General features: G+C 40.8%; 1 protein-coding gene across 2 annotated transcripts in view; it reads right to left on the bottom strand.

Moving 5' to 3' along the window:
- Nucleotides 1–1618: 1618 nt before the first annotated feature.
- vstm2b (V-set and transmembrane domain containing 2B) overlaps nucleotides 1619–22311 on the bottom strand; it is a 42344-nt gene continuing 21651 nt past the window's right edge. Inside the window, exon 6 of one of the 2 annotated variants that reach the window (XM_063067452.1) lies at nucleotides 1619–2289. In XM_063067452.1, the coding sequence (XP_062923522.1) occupies nucleotides 2213–2289 (77 nt within the window). In that variant the 3' untranslated portion in view covers nucleotides 1619–2212. Of the gene's footprint in view, nucleotides 2290–17371; nucleotides 17477–22311 lie in introns of those variants that run through there. The other variant, XM_063067453.1, reaches the window with a different exon arrangement.

The raw sequence follows: 22311 nt of genomic DNA, 5'->3' as shown, positions 1-22311 counted from the left end.
CAAACACAATTCCTTCTGGAGTTAATCAAGTTTTTCTGCTATGTAATTTTACTTGCAGAGCAAAACACACAAAATGCTGGAGAAACTCAGCAGCTCAGGCAGCATCAATGGAGATGTAAGACATTTTGGCCTGAGACTCTTCATCAGGACCTGCCAAGTTCTGCTGAGTTCCTCCAGCATTTTGTGTGTGTTGCTCTGGATTTCCAGCATCTGAGAATCTCTTGCATTTATATTTTTATTTGTGTTGTACTGAAGAAGCTTTGTTGAGAGATATAGAATTACAAACATAACTGTGGAGCATAAACAGAACCTACAGCAGTAAAATCATGATAATGGAGAGAGAGTCAACTCTACATTTAATAATGGATATGTTCCTGTAAATGTCTGCATGAGTTCCAATTTGGCAGCAAGCTGACTTTTAAATAATCTTTAACTCAAAATGGAAGCCGGAAAGAAGTTTAAGTAAAACTGTAGAAATGTTGCACTTGAAGCTTCTTTTGATTAAGTGCTGCTAATATATTCAACTAGAAGCTGCAGTCAGCAGTAAACCTCTGCATTCGGCACTGACTTCTAAAGAAAGATCTTGTATTGTGCAGATCTCTAATTTCAACTCTGGAGAAAAACAGGGAGAGTCTATGCATTAAACGTTCGTCCACAACTTATGACATTGCATATTGAGGTTCAGGATAAGCCTAGATAAAGTGTAGACAGCTATTGGTCCTGGTTTAACCAGCTGTCAAAACCCCTGAATATTTTGCAGAGAGGAAGCCCTGGTTGCGATGAAGGAAAACACATTATAGACACAGGTGTGAAAAGACTTGACATGAGAGTGGATATGACAGAGAACCTGGGATGACAGAAATGAGTCCTTAAAAGAACAAGGTGGCAGAAAATGTTGTCCAGATAGATCTGGGAGTCTGTAAGCTTTCAGTATTTTGTTTTCTAATGTAAAACTGTCTGGTCTAAAGGATTTTTTGCTTAAGTGTTCACTTGTAAGACTAGAGGTATTGCTTGGGTTTATGCAAATATCCTCTTATTAAGGACAAACAGCTGAAGCATACCTCTACCCAATGTATAGGCTGACACCTTAACCTTATTTGCAGCTGATACACTAGCATCCTTGCATCTATTTAACACAATAACCTTTCCATCCCCAGGAGAGAGCAAATTATATATTTTGAAGATATTTCAATACCAAGTCTATTTGTATCAGACAAATCCAAACTAAGCAGTTTTTAAACAGGAATTCCTGTAAATCCACCTATACTTAAAAGGTGTACTTTGAATAGAACCTTTGAAACTAAAATCAGTGATGCTTTCTATCCTGCTCAGCATGGATCTTGATAATCTATCACTTCAGTAGTAGGTTCACGGAAATTAAGAACATTTACTGCAGTTTCTCTCATGGTGTGTATTCATACAGAGTTAATAATGTGAGTCTGCCTTTCCTGTTATGTGCTCCAGGTGGTGAGATGTATGAATTTCAAACACCAAGCCAATATCTGTTAAGAAGAATTGAATGAATATACACTTTAGATTAGGTCCAACATTGAGATGCACAACAATTCAGTGATTGAAGACATTATTTGAAAATTCTTTATTCCAACTTATTTTCAGCAATATATCAATACAGTTTATAAATGAATGTCTTACCTAATTCCCATCTTTATTAAAAAATAAATATTGTTGATGCTACGTAGTATTTATGGTGGAATGAGCTGTATCTACATAAAATTTGAAAGGGAACCAAATCCAAATGCCACCAAAGGAAACAAAGGAAGTAACCAAATGCATCAATTAAAAATATTCACATTTCATTAGATTTACTGACCCTGCATTCTCACTTTAACTGATAGGTGGCTGTGGAACAATTTAAGTAGTAAACAAGCAGGCAGAATTTGTCACAAAGAAAATAATCTTATAATTGCCATGCTAAATCCGGCAAGGCTTTACATCATGTTTATTGTAAAATTAATTTACCACATTGTGAACATTTAGAATGTGCAACATTAGACTGCTGAAAATTTTTGAAGGTTGTCCTCGAATGAATATTTTTCCTTCCCTTGCCTTCAAAAGCTTCCTTTGATATTTTGAAAGGCAGTTTGATGTCACTAGTTCTTAAATTCTTCACTCTCCATAGACTTTTATGCCTTCACTGCACATTTCCTCTGTTTGCTGGAGAAAGGTTACTTTGTAGTCAGTCAAAGGGTTACTAATATGTGCAGAGCTTTTGTAAGATCAGCAAAGGGATAAGGAGGAAGGGAGCCAGGGGAGAAAGGGGTTCAAAACCTGTTGGTAGAATGAAAATGTATTTAGTTATTTCACATTGAACTCTCATTATAGACATTTCCTGATCATTGCAATGAAATCACAAACATAAGGTTTGCTACTAACTGACATAGCCCATTCCCAGCCATAAAAAGTACTTGAAATTTGGCCCAAGGTTTTTATTCACAGGATTTGTGAACCAAAATTACCCATTTCAGATTCAGGGTATCTGGTTTAAATGGGATTAACAATGACATAATTGATACTGATAATACACAAGCAACTGGTAAATAATAGAATTACACTTTAATTGACACCATTTATTTTAGTGTGAATAAGACATTAATTATAATTCTCTGAAAAAAATGCATAGACGACGCATGACCTCTGTGAAGTAGCATTATCTAATATCATGATTTTGATGCCCGTGATTGAATGGAAAATGGAGAAAAAAGAAAAAAAAGATCTGTATTTACATGGTGTTCCTTAAGAAATCAGGGACTTTGCAAAGCTGATTGCAGACAATGACATATTTGTGAAGTAATGATGTAGAGTAGCAGGGTAAACATACAATAAATCTTATGAGCAGGAATAAGACGTGTTTCAGGTCTGCTGTAGCTTTCAATAAGCCTCCTCAACCCTCTTGAACTCTACCATCCCATCCGTTCCATTTTCCTGATTATCTTAATATCTAAGAATTAATTATCCCAGTCAAAAATATCCTTACTGATATATTCAAATCCTACTGGGTTAATGAATTCCAAAATTTCAAACCAGCCAGGCGAAACAAAATCTCATCTCACGCACTCCTAATTGGCTAACTCTGCCTGATAGAGTGCCAACTGCCTCCCTGCAACCCACAAACCACTCCTCCCCTTGCCACACAGCTCCACCACCCTTCCCCCTACGTTTTGGGCAGACCAACCAGAAAACAATGTCATGATTACCTCTTTCAGAACTGGCCTCATGAAAGCCCCACTTTACTGCAACAATGCTCCCTTATTCTAGTACTTCCTATGATGCGAAACATACTTACCTTTCAGTTGTTTGCTGTATTTATGCATTATATCTATGCACCTTGTGTTTCATATAAAAGGCATCCAAAATACTTCTGCACATTAAGTAGCATCTCACCATCTTAAACATTTTTTCCATATTTTAAAGAGAATGTGAGTTAATGTAGCAACTTTATTAAAGTTCCACACTGAAATCAAAGCGAATGAGAGAAGTTCTTTTCTTTCTTCTTGGAAAAGAATCATACTGCATGATAACAAGCTCTTTGGCACACCGAGTCCATGTCAATCATGAAACTTCTATTTACACTAATCCCATTTTATTCTCAGACTGAAAAATACTTCAATAGGGATTTGATCAAAGAATTGTTTTGAATTATTTTCTGTCATGGATAAAGCCAGATTTGTATTAACAGGCTGACAGTTCGAAGTGCTTTAGCATGAAGGAAATCACAGGGTCCTGTGCTCTATATTTGATTGCACCAGTCCTATAGCTCACCTATGAATGGCTGGGCAAAATTCTGGAGAGTGCCCCAGCACTAGAGAACCAGAAATCAACATGATTAGGACAGGACATAGAGGGAGAAAATGGGCAACAGTTAAGAGGCTAAGTGTGTTTACTATGATAAAATTTTCAAGCAGTTACAAGGGCTGCAAATAATCTTAGTAAACAAGTGTTCCTAGCATGGGTCAGCTACTGTTATTAAGCCCACCATCATGCTACAACTGCCATAGATACTGGTTCAGATGTGAAATGTCTTACTTGGTAGCCCAATATCTCAGACTCCATCACCAGGTGACCTGAGTGATGGCAGCAGCCACATTAGTGCAGAGAAAAGAAAAGTCTGGATTTGGCACCACTTGGCAAAAGTAAGCTGAGAGGCCGAATGTCCTCTTGAGATGCTGGTGTTCCCATCTCCCTTCAACTGCAGTAAGTAACTTGCTAACCAACCAATTAGGGATGTAAGTTATTTGAAATGTGATGAGCTCATTACAGTTAAATACAATTTTGTAATGAATTTCATCAGTGAAATGCTGTAGAATATAAGAAAGGCCATAAGCACGAACTAATGACTTTGTTTTTCTCTCCACACACGCTGTCTGACCTGCAGATTATTTCTACCATTTGCTGTTTTTATTTCTAAGTAATTGATCTGTTGCAATGGAGGAGAACAACTTGAAGAGACTAAATTACCAAAATTCAGGAATTTTACTTCAATCCTTTTAGTTCTTTTAACTGCCTTTTGGTGTTTATGTTGGTTTAAAAAAAATATTGTTAAAAGACATTTAATAGCTTTAATAGATTTATTTTAATAGACAATAGATTCACTTAAAAGATGAGGCTTTTACAGTCATCAAGGCCAAGCATGGTCCTGGACAGCCACATCTACGCCAGGTGCATTGAGCTGCGGCACCTTAGGGACCATGTTAGGGAACTGGAGATGCAGCTTGAAGACCTTTGTCTGGTCAGGGAAAGTGAGGAGGTGACAGAGAGGAGTTATATGTGGTAGTCACACCGGGGTCTGAGGAGACTGATAAGTGGGTAACAGTCAGGAGAGAGAAGGGCAGGAGTCAGAGGCTAGAGAGCACCCCTGTGGCTGTACCCCTTGACAATAAGTACTCCTGCTTGAGTACTGTTGGTGAGGGGGAATGTCCTACCTGGGGGAAGCAACAGTGGCCATGCCTTTGCCATAGAGTCTGACCCTGTGGCTCAGAAGGGTAGGGAAAGGAAGAGGATGGCAGCAGTGATAGGGGACTCTATAGTCAGGGGGTCAGACAGGCGATACTGTGGACGCAGGAAAGAAACTCGGATGGTAGTTTGCCTCCCAGGTGCCAGGGTCCGGGATGTTTCTGATCGCGTCCACGATATCCTGAAGTGGGAAGGAGAACAGCCAGAAGTCGTGGTACATATTGGTAACAATAACATAGGCAGGAAAAGGGAGGAGGTCCTGAAAGCAGACAACAGGGAGTTGGGAAGGGAGTTGAGAAACAGGACCACAAAGGTAGTCATCTCGGGATTACTGCCTGTGCCACGCGACAGTAAGTATTGGAATAGAGTGAGGTGGAGGATAAATGCGTGGCTGAGGGATTGGAGCAGGGGGCAGGGATTCAGATTTCTGTATCATTGGGACTTTTTTTGGGACAGGAGTGACCTGTACGAAAAGGATGGGTTGCGCTTGATTCCCAGGGGACAAATATCCTGGTGGGAAAGTTTGCTAAGGCTATTGGGATGAGTTTAAACTAGGATTGCTGGGGGGTGGGAACCAAACTGAAGAGACGGAAGAAGAGGTGGTTGGCTCATAAATAGAGAAAGCTTGGAGAACATGCGAGTGTGAGGATAGGCAGGTGATAGAGAAGGGACGTGCTCAGATCAATGGTTTGAGATGTGTCTATTTTAATGCAAGGAGAATTAAAAACAAAGCAGATGAGCTTAGAGTGTGGATCAGTACTTGGAGCTATGATGTTGTGGCCATTACAGAGACTTGGATGGCTCAGGGACAGGAATGGTTACTTTGAGTGCCAGTCTTTAGATGTTGCAGAAAGGACAGGGAGGGAGGCAAAAGAGATGTCAGAGATAGTGTCACGGCTGCAGAAAAGGAGGAAGTCATGGAAGAACTGTCTAGTGAGTCTCTGTAGGTGGCAGTTAGAAACAGGAAGGGGTCAATAACTCTACTGATGTGTTTTTTACAGACCACCCAATAGTAACAGGGACATCGAGGAGCAGATAGGGAGACAGATTCAGTAAAGGTATATTAATAACAGGGTTGTCATGGTGGGAGATTTTAATTTCCCAAATATCGATTGGCATCTCCCTAGAGCAAGGGGTTTAGATGGGGTGGAGCTTGTTCAAGAAGGTTTCTTCACATAGTATGTAGATAAGCCTACAAAGAGAGAGGCTGTACTTGATCTGATATTGGGAAATGAACCTGGTCAGGTGGCAGATCTCTAGGTGGGAGAGCATTTTGAAGATAGTGATTACAATTCTATCTCCTTTACCATAGCATTGGAGAGGGATAGGAACAGACAAGTTAGGAAAGCGTTTAATTGGAGTAAGGGGAAATATGAGGCTGTCGGGCAGGAACTTGGAAGCATAAATTGGGAACAGATGTTCTCAGAGAAATGTACGGAAGAAATATAGCAAATGTTCAGGGGATTGCGTGGAGTTCTGCATAGGTACATTTCAATGAGACAGGGAAAGGATGGTAGGGTACAGGAACCATGGTGTACAAAGGCTGTTGTAAACCTAGTCATGAAGAAAAGAAGAGCTTACAAAAGGTTCAAAAACTAGGTAATGATAGAGATCTAGAAGATTATAAGGCTAACAGGAAGGAGCTTAAGAATGAAATTAGGAGAGCCAGAAGGGACCATGAGAAGGCCTTGCTGGACAGGATCAAAGAAAACCCCAAGACATTCTATGAGTATGTGAAGAGCAAGAGGATAAGACGTGAGAGAATAGGACCAATCATGTGTGACAGTGGAAAAATGTATATGGAACTGGTGGAAATAGCAGAGATATTTAATGTGTACTTTGATTCAGTATTCACTACAGAAAAAGATCTTGGCGATTGTAGGGATGACTTACAGTGGAATGAAAAGCTCGAGCGTGTAGATATTAATAAAGAGGATGTGCTGGAGCTTTGGGAAGGCATCAAGCTGGAAAAGTCACCGGGACCAGATGAGATGAACCCCCGGCTACTGTCGGAGGTGATGGAGGAGATTGCTGAGCCTCTGGCGATGATCTTTGCCTCACTATCTTACCGGAGGATTGGAGGGTTGCGGATGTTGTTCCATTATTCAAGAAAGGGAGTGGAGATAGCCCAGGAAATTATAGGCCAGTGAGTCATACTTCAGTGGTTGGTAAGTTGATGGAGAAGATCCTGAGAGGCAGGATTTATGAACATTTGGAGAGGCATAATATGATTAGGAATAGTCAGTATGGCTTTGTGAAAGACAGGTCGTGCCTTACGAGCCTGATTGAATTTTTGAGGATGTGACTAAACACATTGATGAAGGTAAAACAGTAGGTGTGGTGTATATGGATTTCAGCAAGGCATTTGACAAGGTACCCCATGCAAAGGTTATTGAGAAAGTAAGGAGGCATGGGATCCAAGGGGATATTGTTTTGTGGATCCAGAACTGGCTTGCCCACAGAAGGCAAAGAATGGTTGTAGAAGTGGTTCTGCATGGAGGTCGGTGACCAGTGGTGTGCCTCAGGGATCTGTTCTGAGACCCTTACTCTTCATGATTTTTATAAATGACCTGGATGAGAAAGTGGAGGGATGGGTTAGTAAGTTTGCTGATGACACAAAGGTTGGGGGTGTTGTGGATATTGTGGAGGGCTGTCAGAGGTTACAGCAGGACATTGATAGGACACAAAACAAGGCTGAGAAGTGGCAGATGGAGTTCAAACCAGATAAGTGTGAGGTGGTTCATTTTGGTAGGTCAAATATGATGGCAGAATATAGTATTGATGGTAAGACTCTTGGCAGTGTGGCAGATCAGAGGGATCTTGGGGTCCGAATCCAAAGGACACTCAAAACTGCTGCGCAGGTTGACTCTGTTGTTAAGAAAGCATACGGTGTATTGGCCTTCATCAACCGTGGGATTGAGTTTAGGAGCTGAGAGGTAATGTTGCAGCTATATAGGACCCTGGTCAGACCCCACTTGGAGTACTGTGCTCAGTTCTGGTCGCCTCACTATAGGAAGGATGTGGAAACATAGAAAGGGTGCAAAGGAGATTTACAAGGATGTTGCCTGGATTGGGGAGCATGCCTTATGAGAATAGGCTGAGTGAACTCGGCCTTTTTTCCTTCAAGCGACAGAGGATGAGAGATGATCTAGTAGGCATGTATAAGATGATGAGAGGCATTGATTGTGTGGATAGTCAGAGGCTTTTCCCCAGGGCTGAAATGGCTAGCATGAGAGAGCACAGTTTTAAGGTGCTTGGAAGTAGGTACATAGGAGATGTCAGGGGTAATTTTTTTACGCAGAGAGTGGTGAGTGCGTGGAATGGGCTAGCAGCGACGGTGGTTAAGGCAGATAGAATAGGGACTTTTAGGAGACTCCTGGATAGGGACATGGAGCTCAGAAAAATAGAGGGCTATGGGTAACCCTCCGTAATTTCTCAGGTAAAGACATGTTCGGCATAGCTTTGTGGGTTGAAGGGCCTGTATTGTGTTGTAGGTTTTCTATGTTTTTATAACTGTAAAAGTCTCTCAGCTATTTTGAGCTATTTTGTGGCAAGGCATTTTCTCTCTCTAGACCTTTCCACAATCCAGGTATAGGCCTTCAGTCACAGGGCCTGGTGCATAAGTCAGCTTCTCTCTGAAAGTTCCTGCTAGGGCACTGGGTAAAACACTTTTTGTAGGTCATTATAAGTGCTGTGCAAATTCTGGACTAATATTTATTTGTTTTATAAATTTCAGTACATTACTTGTAGTTATCTTATCCTTATCCTGTAAAATGGAACAGAGAACCACGCAGATCGAACAATTAAGAAGGGGCAATAAATAATGGTCTTGTCACTCTCTCATGATAAGTAAACAAGATAATCATGATGAAGTAAGAAAGATGAATATGGTGAAAGTTTCAGGAAAAGTAACTAAAGTTGTTGAAGGTTGAAATGAAGTGACGATGCACAATGACCCCAATCTTGAAAATATTAAGTAAATATTCAATAGCATAATGCATTATGATTTGATTTGTTTCTTATAATCATTATGAATTGATTGACTTAGTACTCACAAAGTATTCTTCAATTCTTTTAATATGTTTTTTGTAGGTGAAAGTACTGAATTTTAAAAATTTGTCTTCTAAACAATTTAAACAGAGAATTACATGCATCAAGTCAAGTTTATTGTCATGTAACTATATACATGTATACAATGTACATAATCATATAATGTATATGGAAATGAACCCGGGTGTAAAGCACAGTGGTATGGATAATACACGACAACTTATGAAGGTATGAATAAAATCTACAGATGAATCACACATAAATAACTAAAGTGCATTAATTTTAAATATTGGAAGGTATGAACAGATGGCCTCGGGGAAGAAGCTGTTTCCCATCCTGACTGTTCATGCTGTTATGCATCAGAGTCTCCCGCCTGATGGTAGAAAGTCAACTAGGACGCTGGATGGATGGGTGGGATCCTTGATAATACTAAGGGCCCTGTGTTTGCAGCGCTCCTGATAAATGTCCCCGATGGATGGTAGGGAGACCCCTATGATCCTCTCAACTGTTCTCACTGAGGGACTTCAGGTCTGATGATCGACTGTTCCCATACCAGATGGAGATGTAACTTGTCAGGACGCTCTCAATGGTAAAACACAGTTAAGATGGAGGGGGAGGGAAGAGCCCTTCTTGCCTCAATCTTCTTAGGAGGTGGAGGCACTGCTGTACCTTCTTGTTCAGGGAGGTGATAGTAAGGGAACAAGTGGGACTATCATTCGTGATGTGAACTCCCAGGAGCTTGGTGCTCTTAACTCTCTCTACGGAGGAGCCATACACTCACAGAGGGGAATGGTTCATCTGCACCTTCCTGAAGTCCACAATGATTTCCTTTGTCTTCTCCATGCTCAGGTTTAGGTTGTTCTTCTCACACCAATCCACCAGCCACTCCACTTCCTCTGTATACTCCGTCTCGTCACAGTTCTTGATAAGACCAACCACTGATGCGTCATCCGATCAGAGCTGGATCATGTGACACAGTCATCCGTCAGCAGTGGGCTGAGCACACAGCCTTGGGGAGGCAGTGTTCAGTGTGATGGGACGAGAGATGTTGCTGCCCACATGGACTGACTGTGGCTTTACTGTTAAGAAGTCCAGCATGCAGTTGCAGAGGGAGGTGTTAAGACCCAGCAAGGACAGTTTCCCCACCAGTTTCTGGGGTATGGTGGTGTTGAAAGTTGAGCTGAAGTCTATAAATAGCAGTCTGGTATATGAGACTCCATTTTCCAGGTGAGACAGGACAGAGTGGAGGGCAGAGGCATTATGAGTGGATTGATTTGAGCGATAAGCAAACTGGAAAGGGTCCAGTGTAGCCGGGAGAAAGGCTTTAATGTGCTCCATGATCAGCCGCTCAAAGCATTTCATAATGGATTGATGTTAATGCCACTGGGTGATAAAACATGCATTCCCTAACAATGTGGTTTTAACATATTGCTTCATGGTATTCCATTCCCAGTTTCATGAAATCCACAACAATGAGAAACACTTTATGTCTGATGTGCTTATAAAATTCACCAATTGAAAAATAAATGCTATTTTTAAATACAAGGCAAACATTTACTTTCCAATTCTAATTGCGCTTGAGAAGGTGGAAGTAAGATTTTGATGAAGAAATATCCAGCGTTCTGTTAGGCTGGAAATTCTAAGATAAGACCATAAGACCTGAAGATATAGGAGCAGAAGTAGGGCATTCGGCCCATCGAGTCTGCTCTGCCATTCAATCATGGGCTGATCTAATTCCTCCAGTCATTCCCACTCCACTGCCTTCTCCCAATACCCTTTGATGCCCTGGCTAATCAGAAACCTATCTATCTCTGCCTTAAGTATATCCAATGACTTGGCCTTCACTGCAGCTGGTGGCAACAAATGCCACAGATTTACCACCCTCTGATTAGAGTAATTTCTCCGCATCTCTGTTCTAAATAGACGTCCTTCAATCCTAAAGTCGTGCCCTCTTGTCCTAGGCTCCCCTATCATGGGAAATAACTTTTGTCACATCTAATCTGGTCAGACTCTTAACATTCAGAATTGTAACACCCTGGGAAAGGTTTTAGTTTTATTTTATTAACTCTTCAGTTAAACTAAGAATTATAAGGCTAAATTGTTTAATTGCACATGGTGTACTCTGTTATTTTGTGGTACTGATTTGTAACATGGTAACATATCACGCAGCATCCACACACACACAGGAGGTTTAGCACCTCAATCTCATACACTTGGTGGGGCCAGAGATTGTCTTACCTAGACTAAACAGCCGGCAGAACCTGGGGATTACAGAATGTTTCTATGAGATCCCCCCTCATTCTTCTGAACTCCAGGGAATACAGCCCAAGAGCTGCCAGACATTCCACATATGGTAACCCTTTCATTCCTGGAATCATTCTTGTGAATCTTCCCTGAACCTTCTCCAATGTCAGTATATCCTTTCTAAAATAAGGAGCCCAAAACTGCACACCATACTCCCAGTGTGGTCTCTTGAGTGTCTTATAGAGCCTCAACATCACATCGCTGCTCTTATATTCTATACCTCTAGAAATGAATGTCAACATTTTGTACGCCTTCTTCACCACCATCTCAACCTGGAGGTTAACCTTCAGGATATCCTGCACAAGGACTCCCAAGTCCCTTTGCATTTCTGCATTTTGAATTCTCTCCCCAACTAAATAATAGTCTTCCCATTTATTTCTTCCACCAAAGTGCATGACCATACACTTTCCAACATTGTATTTCATTTGCCACCTTTGCCCATTCCTCTAAACTATCTAAGTCTTTCTGCAGGCTCTCTGTTTCCTCAACACTACCCGTTTCTCCACCTATCTTTGTATCACTGGCAAATTTAGCCAGAAATCCATTAATCCATAGTCCAAATCATTGCCCTCTCTTTTGCTTTTACTTTGGCTCTGACTTCACTTGTCAGCCACAGTAGTGTCCTTCTTCCATTCGAAGATATCATCTTATTAGGAATATATCTGTCTTGCACTTCCCTCATTTTTCACAGAAACTCCAGCCATTGCTGCTCTCCTGTCCTTCCTGCTGGAGTCCCTTTCCAGTCAACTTTGGCCAGTTCCCCTCTCATGCCATTGTGATTTCATTTATTCCACTGAAATACCAACATAATGGATTTTAGTTTCTCCTTCTCAAATTTCAAAGTGAACTCGATCATATTGTAATCACTGTTCCCTCAGGAATCCTTAACCTTCAGCTCTCTTATCACCTCTGGATCATTGCACAACACCCAATCCAGCACAGCCAATCCCCTTGTGGACTCAAAAAACAAGCTGTTCTAAAAAACCATCCCTTAGACTTTCTACAAATTCTATCTCTTGTGGTCCAGTACTGACCAGGTTTTCCCAATCCACTTTCATGTTAAAATCCCCAACAATTATCATGACATTGCCTTTCTGACATGCCTTTTCTATCTCCTGCTGTAATTTGTAATCCACATCCTGGCTGCTGATTGGAGGCCTGTATACAACTGCCATTAGGGTCCTTTTACCCTTGCCATTTCTTAACTCAACCCATAGAGACTCTACACCTTCCGATCCTATGTCATCCCTTTCTAATGATTTAATATTATTTCTTATACACAGGACCACACTACTCCCTCTGCCTACTAATCTATCTTTCCGATACACTGTATATCCTTGGACGTTCAGCTCCCAATGGCAGCCATCCTTTAGCCAAGTTTCAGAGATGGCCACGACGTCATACTTGCCAATCTGTAGCTGAATTTCAAGATCGTCCATTTTATTTCTTATGCTGGGTGCATTCAAATATAACACATTCATTATGGTAGTTGTTGCTTTCTGTTTTAAATGCACCACACTTCTATTGCCCTGTAACTCATCCCACTGGCTGTGATAATGCCTCAACTCCTGCCTGTCCTTTCTATCATCTCTGTTGCACGCTACCTTTGATTTATTTCTGTTTTCCCCTTCCTCAGCCCTATTACTCCGGTTCCCATCCCCTTACTAAATTAGATTAAACCCTCCCTAACAGCTGTATTAAACCTATCTGCTAGGATATTGGACCCCTTTGGGTTCAGGTGTGACCCGTCCTTTCTGTACAAGTTGTACCTCCCCCAGAAGAGGCCTCAATGATCCAGGAATCTGAAGCCCTACCCCCTACACTAGTCTCTCAGCCACACATTAATATACCTGATCTTGCTATTCTTGCGCTCGTTAGCACGAGGCACAGGCAGCAATCCTGAGATCACTACGCTGGAGGTCCTGCTTTTCAGCTTCCTACCTGACTCCATGAATTCTCTCTTCGGGACCTCCTCCCTTTTACTACCAATGTCATTGGTACCAACGTGTACCAAGACCTCTGGCTGTCGACCCTCTCCCTTCAGAATATCCTGCACCTGATCTGAGACATCCCATACCCTGGCACCTGGGAGACAACACACCATCAAGTTGATAGAACCTCCTGTCTGTTCTCCTTACTATGGAATCCCCTATGACTACCGCATTCCTCATCTTCCACTTTCCCTTCTGCACCATGGAACCAAGCTCAGTATCAGAGACCCAATCGCTGTGGTCATCCTCTGTCAGGTCACCCCCACCCACCCCCCCCCAACAGCATCCAAAACGAGATAACGATTACTGAGTGGGATGGCCACAGGGGTGCTCTCTACCATCTGAGCTCTTCTCTTCCCTTCCCTGACCGTCACCCTCTTATCAAACTCCTGCAGCCTCGGGGTGACTAACTCCCTGTGGCTCCTATCCATCTCCTGCTCACTTTCCCTAATAAGCAGTAGGTCATCAAGCCACAGCTCCATATCCATGCTTTCTCCATGCTCCATGGTCTCTCAGGAGCTGCATGTCGGTGCACCTGGCGCAGATTTATAGCCAGTGAAAATAAAGAAAATTATTTGCTACCTGGGTGAAGATGTTGGTGATGATGTTCTTGTGTTTCTGGTTATCTCAGTGATAGAGGTTTTTGATATGTTTCTGGAATCACGTGCTCTTCTTTCTAAATGGTGGCTCCATTGCTTCAAACTGGTTGTGAACATTGAGGACAATATTTGACTTAACTGCCAATGTAATCATTGTTCATTCCACTGCAATCAAAGCTTCATGATTGGATCATCGCCCCCTGCCCTACTCCCATCTAGTCCTTGAAGCAGTCCACTTCCTTCACAGAGTGCTAACCAGTAGAGATAGTCACTCAGTTGGCCTCATAATACAGACTGAGGGGAACCTTCATGACTGCTGATTTCCTGCTTCAATTTCAAACTGTCAGAATTTGGATTGTTTTTCACTGCTAATTTTTCTACCTCTGTTTACTGCCTTGATCTCACTGGTGCTGTTTGCTCTCCAGCATCTTGCCAAATGCCTGCATGTATTTACAAACAATGGCAAATGAGTGCTGGCAAGAAATTCAACCATGTGGGTTAAAACACTGTTTTCTGCCTTCACCTGTGCAGGAGGGAATGTTTGATCCTTACCCTAAACAGATACCTTTACAAATTCCCCATCCCCAAGCCTGCAGGACATTCCCAGCTGAGATCAGCACGGACTGGCAATTAAGCATGGAAACATAGGACATATGGTGGCCTAACTAACTCAAAAAGTTGAGAGACAAAGCTGAAGAAATTTACAATTTTCTCTAAATATACTTAGTGGTTAAAATTTAATCTCAGATGGAAACAAAGTTTTGGAAATGTTTAGGCCCAACAATGGGACCCTTGTGCTCCTGTTCTATGTGCCAATCATGTATACAAGCCATTATACACAGCTTAATGTGGCAGCAATAATTTCCTGCAGTATTCCAGCCATCACAAATTTGGACTGTAATGATTCCGCTTTGTACAATTGACATATATCTGGTGTCAATCATACACCAATGATGCCAGCACAGTGTACTGACAAAAATTGCAGCAATAACATGAAATTCACGACCTTCCTTTAGAATACAAGGAGCAAACCCCATTACAAGTTATTAGGAATCAAGATGAATGGGATATCCTAGGGTACTGCTGTATTGCTGTCTGCATCCACCTACCTGAATTCCCAAATTCTGCAGATTTCGTACATCATTGCTGGGTTTCACAGAACTTAATCTAGCTCAGCAGGAAAAGGGGAAAAATGAACATAAATTTACCCAAAATCCGAAATTCTGATGGCATACTGTGAGTGCATTGCTCTGTGCACAGACCACGGATAAACAAAGACAAGGTAGCAGAAGTATAGACTGAACAGTTCTCAGACAAATGCTGAAAAGCATTTACAACCCTTGATTGCAGCTTTCACGTCAGATTGTGGAAGACTGCTTGCAGTTCTTTTCAAGAGAAGTTACTTCACGGAATTTGAATGTGCTGCAACTATATGGTCTTTGATTACATCTCAGACGAGAGCCAAGCTGACAAGCAAAAGACCATCAGGAGTGTTTGCAGAATGACCCACGACTGCCTGGCTCTCACAGCCCTTCACAGGAGGCCATATCAAACACCAGAATCAGAGGTTAAGTTTCATCAGCATTGAACACGGCTGATAATAGATACGTAGAAGCTTCAGAATATAGAGAGGAGGTGGCTGATGGCAGCCTACTGGTTCGAACACAGTTCTCAGACGGGGCCAGCTCCACCAGTGGCTGCAAGAGTCAGAAACATCCTCATTGTTCTCAAGTCAGAATCATTGTGTTGAACATACTGTACTTGCAGGGATGCCAACAGTCAAAAGACCACAGCCATAGTTTGCCATAGTTAGCAATTTTGTCAACATTGCCTGTAGTCCCGTCATTCAGAATGATTAGTGTCTGGCTTTCCACAGGTGCCAACTGTCACTGAATGCATTTACGTGGTAATTATGGGTAAAAAATATTGGTTAGCCTGAAGAGTTTCAACTCAGTTAATGTGCAGCTGGTGAACAAACCTAAGGTCTTTCTTTGTGCTCAATATACATAGGCTGCTGCTGTGTCAGTTACATTCTGTGGGAGCCCAACATCCCAGATCATTTTGCACCTGGATGCTAGCTCCCAGAAACATTTAAGCTGTTTCTCACAACATTCCTCTGAGGCAGAGGATCAACTAAACACAGCATTGGCATGGTGCAAATGCACTTCAGATGATTGATCCCATCCAGAGGAGCTCTTCTCCTCGATCCTCTTTTACGTTATACGCTTCCCAGACTGACATTTCTAATTATGCATCTAAAAGAATCTCTGGGTTGAATGTGGTGACATGTATGTACTCTGATAATAAACTTTACTTTGAACTTTGAAGGCCTTAATTTATTGCCCATTCTTAAGATCGTGGTGAGCTGCCTTCTTGAACTGCAGCAACATTCTGGTAAGTTATTCCCACATTGTAGTTGGGTAGGATATCCCTGGATTTAGATCCAGTGAGGATGAAGGAATGGCAAAATATTTCCAAATCAGGGTGATAGTGGTTTGGAAGGAGTTGCTGAGCAGCCAAGCTGCAGTGCACCTTGTCAACGATACACACTGCATCTACTGTGCAAGAAAGGACGATTGCCTGTGGTGCTAAACTGGGTACCAATCAAGCAACACACATCAAAGTTGCTGGTGAACGCAGCAGGCCAGGCAGCACCTCTAGGAAGAGGTACAGTCGACGCTTCGGGCCGAGACCCTTCGTCAGGACTAACTGAAGGAAGAGTGAGTAAGAGATTTGAAAGTGGGAGGGGGAGGGGGAGATCCAAAATGATAGAAGAAGACAGGAGGGGAGGGATAGAGCCAAGAGCTGGATAGGTGATTGGCAAAAGGGATATGAGAGGATCGTGGGACAGGAGGCCTTTTATGTGTGTTGCTTGAAATTCCAGCATCTGCAGATTTCCTCGTGTTTGCGTTACCAATCAAGTAGGCAGCTTTGCCTGAATGGCGTGGAGCTTCTTGATTGTGGTTGGAACTACACGCATACTCTTAGAGATAGTGGAAAAAACACTTGAATATCAGGATGTGAGTCACACCCCACAGGGAAGCACATGGTGTACTGCATATGTGATTGGTCCAGATGAGTTTTCTGGTCAGTGGTGATGGGGGACTCACTGATGGTAATGTCAATGAAAGTCAAGAATAGTTGGATTGGCGCTCTGATTTTGGAGATGATCATTCCCTGGGACTTGAGTGGTACAAATACTTTGTACCATTTCCTTCATAAGTGCTGGTCTCTGATGCAACCACTAACCATACCAATGTTTCCTTTCAACCACTCACAACCTTCAGTGGCATATTTCAGAGTCAGATGTGAAGTGTACTGCAAACTTCTCCTCTCCATCCATCTCCTACTGCTACCATTTGCATACCTCAATCTTCCATGGGCGCATCATTATGCCTCTAATTGCAACCACCACAGGATTAATTATCTATTTAAACAGCACTCTCCTACTTATCTTGATTGTTACAGTTTATTGTAGAAGATACAAGAGATTCTGCAGATGCCTGAAACCTAGAGCAATGCACTCAGGGTGCTGAAGGAACTCAGCAGGTCAGACAGCATCTATGGAGGGAAATAAACAGTTGTTATTTCAGCCGAGACCCTTCATCAGGACTGTAATGGAAGGGGACAGAAAACAGAATAAAATGGAGGAGTGAGAGGGAAGTGTTCAAGCTGGCAGGTGATAAGTGAGTGTAGGTGAGGGGGAAGGTAGGTGGTGGTGGGGGGGGGAAATAAAAAGTAATGATGTGAGAAGCTAGGAGGTGATAGGTGGGAGAGGTTAAGGGCTGAAGAAGATGGGATTTGATAGTAGGCTGTAAAATAAAGGGAAGGAGGTATGAAATGCAGTGAAAACAAAGTTCCTGCTCCAAAACAATGGTGCCAAGTGAATTCATAGATTTTCTAAAGACTTTTGTAGCATCCCCCTGACAGACATTTAAATCAAGTCTCACCTTCACTGACAAGAAAATCTGATTAATTCATGCAAATGCTGACATTAAATAACTAAAGCTATAAATATAAAAAGTAACAGGGATATGCAAGAGCAACCTCAACTTGCTTTTACAAGTAACAGAACCTCAAAGCCTCTCCGATAGAAATGTATATAAAATAGGTACAAATCATTTTCCCTGAATCACAAATAATAAGTTTCTGGGTAAAGTAACACAATTGAATTTATGTCTCTGTAAAATAAAAAGAGCACTAAATTGGTTCAAAAGAGTCACCAAAATCCCAGATTTGTGACATAAATTGCTCGAGTCAAGCACTTAAGATTCCTGATGTTATCAGTATCCCTCATCTGTGTATCTACATTGAAATTCATTTGTAACCATTTTTTCCGTGGCCACAGTATGGAAATAGATTTCTATTTCTCCATATTTATTGGCATAATGTTTTATGACAGTACCCTGTATATTTGCTTATAATTGTAACTAATAGCTTATGTGGCATTCTTTTGATAAATTGACTAAAGCTGTAGGCAGTAGCAATTACAGTAAATGATTTCTGTAGAATTAAATTGTGCAATGGCTCCTTTTTATTGAATTAATATCGATCTAAGAACAAATAAAATCATTATCATCAATCCAACTGTGACTGCATGTTGCCCCAAATATGACAGAATATTTCTCTGTAATGAATGAATCCGAACACGATTGAATTTACATCTGCCCAATTACAGTAAGTGTTTTGCTGTGGCTCAAATATTGTATTAAAACGAGTAGACAACATAAAGTTCACCTACATATAAATGTCATTCTGTCTGACATTTAAAATGGACAACAACTGAGATTAATGCAACCATCACTAATATGAAAAAAGGCTATTTAAGGAGCTCAAGACAGGATGAATATTTTCTATGGGTCTGTGTATTTATTAACAGAGTAGGTTCCAATAATTTCTCTGTTGAGGCAGAAAGAAAGTATGACAATTAGACTACAGCTCAATAATTTGTCAGACAAGTTTTATGTTCCAGAGATGAACTTGTTGGAGAGGGCATTATCATTGTTTGTTCAAGGGTAACTCTTCAGTTTCTCATAACACTCTGTTTCAAATCGAAGCACTCACTATTTTTGTGTGTGTGAGTTATGAATATTTTCAGTTTGTGGCAGTTTGAGCTGGTCAGTGTCACCCTCACTCTCACTTCTGATCTTTTCTGACATGGATTACAATTTCTGCCTTCAGATGAGAGCTACACTTAAATTTCGAAGTTCAGTTGTGAAAAGGAGCAAATAATGCAGGTGTTACTTTCCGGACAAAACTTATCATTCAGCACATTGCATGTCTTGCAGTCTATTGGAGTCTGCTGTGTACATACAAAGCTATGGTGGCTACTCCAATTTTATAAAACCAATACAGGAGACCATTCAATCCATCGGTTCCATATCAGCTCCAAAGAATGCAATCTCTTTAGTTCTGTTCTATCTCTCCTTACTTCCCCATGGATTTCTCTCTCACACACTCACGAACTACCTTCCAATTATTTTTGCTGTTAACTTACACTAAAAAGGTAAATTCCCACTAAGGAATTAATAAACTGTTTGGTCCTGATCTGGAGGATTGTTTGATCAAATATTTTCCCCTATGACTATGTGCTAATTAGCATGTCTTTGGGATGAGGGATAAAACCTACATAATCACAGGGAGAACTTGCAGACTCCTCATAAATAGCCCTTCAGATCAGGATCAAACCTGAGTTTCTGGTGCTTTGTACCACTAACTGCTCTGTCACTGTGCATTCCAGTTTGGTTAAAACTGTATGACTCAATTCATTGTAGACAACTGTCCAGGATGATAAAACTTCATTTTATTTCAGGTTAGTTGGAACAGGAGTTCACTCCTTGTGATTGCTTTCTCAAATAATTGTTTGAGTTGAAAATTGTGCATTTCCTTTAACATTCTCCGAAATTAGATTTTTTGTAGGAAGACATATAATAAGAAAATTAATCTCTGACGCATGACTCGGTGAAATTTAAGTGCAGTCAATTTGCTAATGCATCTTATAAATGTAAAAAGCAAGTTGATAATATTTCTTGATTTGATTAGAGAAAAGACCATGTACACTAACCTACAACAAACAATTTCAATATGGTAGTTGATGATTTATAAAAGCATTTTATTATTGAGGTAACTATCATGTTCCATTGGAGATACTGGGAGAGTAAAGAATTGAGCTACTGTCATCAAAACTTACCTAGTCTACATGCATTACTCCTGTTTTTTGCTACTGTATACAAATAAAATTAACCACAAAAATTGTCCTGTGAGTCATTTATTTGCAAAGCAGCTAAGTCAATTGATATGCAAGAGAAAGTAGGTTACAGTGAAATGGTAGTGATGGAAATACTCTGAGAGGTGCCATTGACTCGTTGGCACAAATAACTTTTCTGTGTCATAAATAAATAGGAGACACTACAAAAGAAATTCTCACAACCAAACCCCTTATTTGGAATAGCAGCCACAGCAGAAGCAGCAACTGCTGCTTTCATATACTGTAAACAGAACCTTCTAAATAACAAAATGCTCCAAGAATCACTGGATGGATAAAGTGGCCATTTATGTATTTTCTTTATTTTTCATTCTTTCATCAGCTATTTTTTTAAAAAAAAAAGTAAAACTCTTGACTTGTTAATTTATTATTTACTACTAGAAATAATAAGCTACATGTCAATGTATGTGAAGTAATCATTTTTGGATAAATTAAGATGAACAGGCTATCTTCAAGGAGCGATGTCTGAAAGAGGTAGGATTCATCACCCAGGTCATGCCTTGTTCTCATTGCTACCATCAGGGAGGAGGTACAGAAGCCTGAAGGCACACACTCAATGATCCAGGAACAACTTCTTTTCCTCTGCAATCCAATTTCCACTGCTCCACCTTCTTCATGAGCAAGTGAGGTAGTGACATTGAATCCATGAACATTACCTCACTACTTTTTCATTTCTATTTTTGCACTGCTTATTTAATTTAACTATTTAATACACAGTATATATACTTACTGCAATTCTTGTTCTTTTCTATAATTATTTATTGTAATGTACTACTGCCGCAGACACCAAATTTCACGACATATGCTGATGATAATAAATCTGATTCTGATTGTACAGCAGTAAAATTGCAGCAATGTGCATCCAGAACAGGTTAATTTTAATTGTAAAATAATGGCAATTGTAATTACAATAGCTCAATTCCTTAAACTCCCAATGGAACATGGTAATCATTTCATTAATAAAAAGCTTTTATAAATCACCAAACACAATACTAAAATTATTTGATGTAGACTGATGTACATGACCTTTCCTCTAATCAAATCAGAAAATATTACCAACTTGCTTTTTACATTTATAAGCTGCATTAGCAAACTGAGCGCAGTCAAACATTCATGCATCAGAGACCTCAATTTTCTTGTTCTATGTCTTCCTCAAAAAATCTAATTGCTGAGAATGTTAAAGTAAACACATAATTTCTGAATCAAATGATATTTTTGAGGAATTAATCACAATAGTTTTGAAAGAGCCAACTACTGTTCCAGACGACTCTGAAATAAAACGGTGGTATGGGAATAGGCTATTATCTTGGTCAGTTTCAACCCTGTTGCCCAAATAGAAGAGTCATACATGGAAGCAGGTCATTTCACCCACAATGTCCATGCTGATCCATATTAATCATATCTCCCAGCACTTGGCATGTAGCTTTCTGTGCCTGTTGATTCACGTAACTCATCTAGATGCTTGTTAAATGCTGTCAATGACTATGCTTCTTGCACAGTGTATTCCAGCTACTAACAACTCTCTGGATAAAAAGGATCCCCTCAGAGCTGCTTGAAATCTCTTATGTCTTCTCCTAAATATATAGGTCTTTTGGTTTTACCTACCTCTATACCCTTAAATTTTTATATACCTCAATCACATCTCCTTTTATCCTGCTCGACTACATAGAAAACAGACCCAGCTTTTCTAGTCTCTCCTCATAACTGAAACTCCATCCATGCAAAAGCCTGGAGAATTTCTTGTCTACCATTTCCAATATCATCACGTCTTTCCTGTCGTACGATGACTAGAACTGCACACATTTCTCCAGCTGAGCTGTGACCAATATTTTAGGAAGGAGGAGAATAACCTCCCTGCTCTTGTGTTCAGTGCTCTGACTAATGAAGGCCGGCATCCCATATGCCTTTCTAACTACGCTATCTATCTCACTGCCACCTTCAAGGAACTTTGGACTTGCATACCTGTATCCCTCCGCTCATCACTACTCCTCGGGACACAACCATTCATGGCAAAATGATTCGTCTTCCCAAATGCATCAGCTCATGTACCATTTCTCAACCCTTTTCACCAACACTTCAATATCACCTTCTGGCCTATGGCTACCCTCCTTGCCATCAAAAATTCTACTAA

This window comes from Mobula hypostoma, chromosome 14 (genome assembly GCF_963921235.1).
Source record: "Mobula hypostoma chromosome 14, sMobHyp1.1, whole genome shotgun sequence".
Classification (NCBI taxonomy): Eukaryota; Metazoa; Chordata; class Chondrichthyes; order Myliobatiformes; family Myliobatidae; genus Mobula; species Mobula hypostoma.
The sequence above is the reverse complement of the archived record's forward strand: the minus strand, read 5'-3'. Positions and strand labels throughout refer to the sequence as shown.